Source organism: Oncorhynchus clarkii, chromosome 3 (genome assembly GCF_045791955.1).
Source record: "Oncorhynchus clarkii lewisi isolate Uvic-CL-2024 chromosome 3, UVic_Ocla_1.0, whole genome shotgun sequence".
Taxonomy (NCBI): Eukaryota; Metazoa; Chordata; class Actinopteri; order Salmoniformes; family Salmonidae; genus Oncorhynchus; species Oncorhynchus clarkii.
The window spans coordinates 6,275,980-6,282,010 of record NC_092149.1 but is presented as its reverse complement, the minus strand read 5'-3'; the positions used below and the strand labels follow the sequence as shown (position 1 = coordinate 6,282,010).

At 44.2% G+C, this 6,031-nt stretch overlaps 1 protein-coding gene across 1 annotated transcript in view; it reads right to left on the bottom strand.

The window, feature by feature from the left end:
* The window catches only part of LOC139387034 (RNA-binding protein 24-like), a 12,567-nt gene extending 7,678 nt beyond the window's left edge, over positions 1 to 4,889 (bottom strand). Inside the window, exons 1-3 of the mRNA XM_071133007.1 lie at positions 4,343 to 4,889; positions 3,087 to 3,210; positions 2,590 to 2,644 (exon numbers count right to left, since the gene is read on the bottom strand). Coding sequence (XP_070989108.1) covers positions 2,590 to 2,644; positions 3,087 to 3,210; positions 4,343 to 4,516 — 353 coding nt within the window. The 5' untranslated portion in view covers positions 4,517 to 4,889. The remainder of the gene's footprint in view (positions 1 to 2,589; positions 2,645 to 3,086; positions 3,211 to 4,342) is intronic.
* Between the last annotated feature and the right edge of the window lie 1,142 nt (positions 4,890 to 6,031).

Sequence of the window (6,031 nt, the reverse complement as noted above, 5' to 3'; positions counted from 1 at the left end):
CCTGGACACATGTCTCAGGCAGCCCACCTGTTGTCCGCCGGCGAGCGAGTGATCGAGCCAGCGAAGGCCCTGTCTATGACATCCATTATTTAGGGCCCCGCCGAGCGACTCTCATTTTCCAGCGGAATTTGAGAAGCCGTGTAGAACACTGTGAACAGCTGCTGCCTGACCAGTAGTTTACCACTCTGCAAACAACTTATCTGAGATCAGTTTACACTCCATGTTTACTGGCTGTATGTATGCCTTTTAAATATGCTGTATGCTTTACATGGTAAAGGTTAGAACTTCTGTATCCTACTTGGATATCTTGGTTAGTATTAATCTATGTTCCACACTACAATCTACTTACATTTGGCATTTGCTGTCAGTTTACACTCAGTGAGAACTAGAATCAGACCTTTGGTATTAAAACAAATGAGATATTGGGTCACCAATGAGCGACAACAGAGTGGATCAGGATGTCTGTTTGAATAAACGAGTTCCTTTTGGAAGTGTGGGTGTTCTCAGTCATCTCAGTTCCCTGTATTGTTCCAGTAGAGGGGCTCCATTACAAATCCATCCACACCATAAACACACTGTCTCGTGTGTCCCAAGGTACTGGCATTATTTTCAATGAACTCTGCAACTCTTCCAACTGGTGGCTTTTATCACACCTGGCACCAGTTGGACTCCAAAACATTGACAACAAATACATGTTGACATAGTAAAATAACTCAAATAGTTTCATGCTGAAACCCTCATATTAAACACCAATGATATTCATTAAGTTGATGGTTTTGTATTTAGGAGAATGTTTTACAGCTTTGTCATTGTATTTAGGATAATGTTTGACAGCTTTGTCATTGTATTTAGGATAATGTTTGACAGCTTTGTCATTGTATTTAGGATAATGTTTGACAGCTTTATCATTCTATTTTCTGTTTTAAAATCATCTTATTAAATGATTTCATATATTTTACTTGTGATAAGGCCGGAGAGAGGACCAGAGATAATTAGACACCTGAGCTAACCTGAAGTACCCAAACGGGCCACTAGATGTATTGTGACAGATTACATAAAATCCTTGAAAGATACCAATATAAATTTTGGAAAGTTTACAGTAATATATACCCTGCCTTTGCAACCTTAGTTCTAGCCATCAAATATCTTTCACTGAGTTGGTTCCTGGTCTACGTCATGAGCAGGAGGGAAAGAGATAGAAGAAGATGATGTGAGCTACAGGAGGAAGCAATGGGTTAATTTGAGAAAGAAAACAGAAACCACAACATCATGAGTAGAGAAAACCAAAGGTAGGAAAGGATCTCCAACATGCAAGCCAAGAGTTGTTTTGTTGTGCGGGGGGATTTGGAAGGTCCTAGACAAGTCACGTAGCAACACTGGTGATCAACCCCATCAACAACAAAACATATGATAACGTTGTTAACTAAGAAACGGGGGAGGGGGAGGGGGGGGGGGGGACACAGGCTACAGCACAATCAATCGTTAAAAATCAAGTTAAAAAAACAGATCAGAATCAACACCCCGTGACAAAGTTAAATCTGAAATATCCAAACTCTTAGAGTCTGCAGGAACATCCCTCAACCACCACTCCTGAACCCCCCCCACCCCCGTAAGGGAAGCACGCAGTTCAGCTGAAAACCACTTCATACTGAAACAAAGTCACGCACACCAATCTATGGACTATGGAAAACCGCAACAGAAAGATGACAATAAAACCAACTTCCATGCATCTAATCACCATTTCAGCTTGTTTGTGTGTGTCAGAGTATACTGGTAAGACGTTAGTGATCTGCCCAATGCAGACTCAGCTATTCATCCTCAAACCATCATGTCCCTCCATCAGATACAGTTTCTTACCCGTAAGCCAGCCTGTCAGATCAGAGAGAGATAGACATTGACAACTGGTGACATCACGTTTAGAATCAGAATTAGATTCACGCTTTAGAATCTAAGAATGTCACGCAGAGATGCACACCACACAAGACACAGTCCCGCCTCCACACTCAAAAGAGAATGAATGGGCGGGGCTTACAGTCCCACCTCCACACTCAAAAGAGAATGAATGGGCGGGGCTTACAGTCCCACCTCCACACTCAAAAGAGAATGAATGGGCGGGGCTTACAGTCACACCTCCACACTCAAAAGAGAATGAATGGGCGGGGCTTACAGTCACACCACTCTAGAGAAAGAAAACATTACATTTTACAATCCAAGGTATTTTTTAAAAGATGAAAATCACTAGATACTGCGGGTAAGAATAGAAACGGGCACATAGATCATTCAAAATGATCAGCTGTGAACAAAACAGGTGGTGTAACAGTATGATATTCTACAACTAGTTTAGGGTTGAAAAATTCTGGTAACTTTCCCAATGTCCCAATCTTCTAACTGGGATTTCTGGAACATCTTGGGAAAGTTACGGTAGTTCTACAACCTTACACTAGTTGAACATTTTCTACCCTGTAAAAGATGTTAATAAAAATGAAATACATGTTATTGTCACATACACTGGACAGGTGGAGTGAAATATGTTGTTTTAATATGACACACGTCCAACAAGACAAGGAGTATCACTATGTCATAACATACCCATAAGGCCTCTGGATGAACGCTGGATGGATTTGAGGAACACCAAATGAGAAACCTGGAATAGGAACAAGTTGTTTTTAACTCTACCGTTATGTGTTCAATCTAAAGCTTGAACTATATACACATATTATAAATGCATTATAATCCCATTATATCAAATGTGATCAGTGCTTCCAATGTAACTGCTCAAGTACTTATAGATCAGGTAGATGGTAGGAAAAAAAACACATTTTAAACATTTGGTGTCTGTAAAAATAACCTATCTTCATTCACACTAGCTTCACTGCCTGTTCTGCTAGTCCCCCCCACTACAGTACACTTCGTCTAAATCCCATGTTACACATCTACCATACTACACACCGTGTGTTAACATACTGTAAGCAGGTGGTTAGTTTGCTCGTTTTAGCAGCTCGTCATTGTTTGTACGCCACCTTGGTCGTCCAAGCTGTGAAATAAACGTGTGGCGCAGCCCTCCGCCAGCGCGTCCATCCCCTCACCTGGCTGCATGACCCTGGGCTTGGCCCCCAGGTAGGCCAGGTTCACATTGGCTTTCCGGCCGTCGATGATGGGGTTTGGGTCCTTGCAGGCTCGGTCCGCAGACGCCCGGTCTGCCATCGTCACCTGAGGGACGGAAAGGGAAGAATACAGAATCAATACATGTTTCCGTTGTCTGAATTGATCAGATGTTCACTCAGTGGGGGGGTTGGCTAAAGCTGGTCATTGAACTACAATTCATTTAAAAGTATTGATCACGTCTCAATAAGAAAAGCACGAGGGTATTACAATCAGAATAAGGAAAAGTGTAGAGAAATGTTCCTTCATTAGTTGAAGGTAAAGACATGGTTTATGAAGCACAAGTCAGCATTTCTAGGATGATTCCATCACATCACCGTGGACCTCTTGAGCCCAAGACACCACGCCTGAGCTTCAGCTGAATACTTAGCAGAACAGAACGGTGAGCCCAAGACACCACGCCTGAGCTTCAGCTGAATACTTAGCAGAACAGAACGGTGAGCCCAAGACACCACGCCTGAGCTTCAGCAGAATACTTAGCAGAACAGAACGGTGAGCCCAAGACACCACGCCTGAGCTTCAGCTGATACTTAGCAGAACAGAATGGTGAGCCCAAGACACCACGCCTGAGCTTCAGCAGAATACTTAGCAGAACAGAACGGTGAGCCCAAGACACCACGCCTGAGCTTCAGCTGATACTTAGCAGAACAGAACGGTGAGCCCAAGACACCACGCCTGAGCTTCAGCGGAATACTTAGCAGAACAGAACGGGGAGCCCAAGACACCAAGCCTGAACTTCAGCAGAATACTTAGCAGAACAGAACGGTGAGCCCAAGACACCACGCCTGAGCTTCAGCTGAATACTTAGCAGAACAGAAAGGTGAGCCCAAGACACCACGCCTGAGCTTCAGCTGAATACTTAGCAGAACAGAACGGTGAGCCCAAGACACCACGCCTGAGCTTCAGCTGAATACTTAGCAGAACAGAACGGTGAGCCCATTCCGGAACTGCAATTCATTGACCGTTCATAAATGGGCTACAAAATTGTGTGAATCAATAAGTAACATCAGACGCATTATGGATAGGCGAATGACAGCCTTTTTCATTCAAGACATATTGGTGCTGGATACATTTAAGATTCTACCCATAATGTCTGCATTTAACAATATGACAAACTAATTACGCAATCGATCGATCAATCAATCACAATGACATTCAAATGTACATCTATAATACTTACGAATCCATAACCTCTGGATTTGCCCGTCTGTCTGTCCGTTATAACAACAGCCTCGTCGATATCACCGAACACTTCGAAGTATTTCCTGAGACTGGAGTCCGTGGTGTGATATGGAAGACCTCCTACAAATATCTTTGTGTAGGTTGTGTCCTTCTGAGACGAGTGCATCATCATTTTTGCGGTAAACAGTAGGCAACAATGTTTTATAGAGAATGTTTTTGCAATCTCACAGAGATCAGTCAGCTCTGCGAAAGCACAGGTTATTTAGAACGATTAATTTAAGATAGGTTTCGTTGGAACTGAACAGACACTTGTTTCACGCGGATTTCCAATCGTTCCCAACTTCAGTTCAGTTTGACACTGCTTAACTTAGGAGAGGGATACCACTGCTGTCTAAGTCCGCTTCGCCCAGCTGTCACGTCAAGGGGGCTGGGCCGTGAACACGCTCTCTCCTGGGCCCTCCCACTGTGGCATACGGGGTCACAGGCACCGACCAAACATGAACAGACCTCGATCATAGGATCGCGATACATTAGCTCATTTCAATACAGAACCCAAAATAACAACACGTCTGTCTGACATTGCTTTGGACTATTCCCACGTGTAAAACATTACTGTACTGTATTTGAAAAAAACGTTCATTTATTGATACCCCACTTGACATTTACTGTAAATCTATGAAATAATCTCCTCCAATCTAAAACACTATGTAATGAATCTGAGCTCAGGGTCCTCTAATAGTTGAGTGTCAGATATCTGCATGTTGTTGATGTTGATCCACACACGGTAGCTCTGCATGATGGTGAAGTAACAGATACCACTTGGCTTGACCCTGACACACAAAACACACCTGTTGCGTCACACCACGTTATGGGGTCAACATGGACAGCTGACTGACCCACAACAAGGCACTAGTCTCTCATGGCTCCAAATCAACCCTTCTCCCTACGCCCTAGCCCATACTCCCTAGTCTCTCACGGCTCCAAATCAATCTACTCCCTAGCCACTACTCCCTAGTCTCTCACCGGCTCCAAATCAACCCTACTCCCTACTTCCTAGCCACTAGTCTCTCACCAGCTCCAAGTCAACCCTACTCCCTAGCCACTAGTTTCTCACCAGCTCCAAGTCAACTCTACTCCCTAGCCACTAGTCTCTCACCAGCTCCAAGTCAACCCTACACCCTAGCCATTAGTCTCTCACCAGCTCCAAATCAACCCCACGCCCTAGCCCCTACTCCCTATCCCCTACTCCCTAGGCACTATTCTTTAAAACACACAGGTGTACATCTGAAATGACTGGTATAGGTAAAAGCAATATGCCAAAATTCCACCATCATGTTGGTGAAGCTATTACCATATTGCTTAAACCTATCAGGCATTTTCAAATCCACATTAGTTACTATCAGAGTATGTGAGCGGAGTGGCGCTGGAGTGGGGCGAGGAGCATACCCAATTTAACTGGAGTGCTGAGCGAATTTCGTCTTTCCCGCCCGCTCCAGTAACGCTCACTTCACCAGCTCAGGGCAGGCCCCGCCCAGCATGCATTGGTGGTCTTCTTGTGTGCTGCCATATCCCCTTTCTTTAGCTACTGTCATTGAGTTCGCTAAAGAAACTGATAAAACACACAGGTGCAAAACCAAGGTGACGTACAGAGGGACTGTGGTGATATAATGTCCCGAAAGCCTGATGG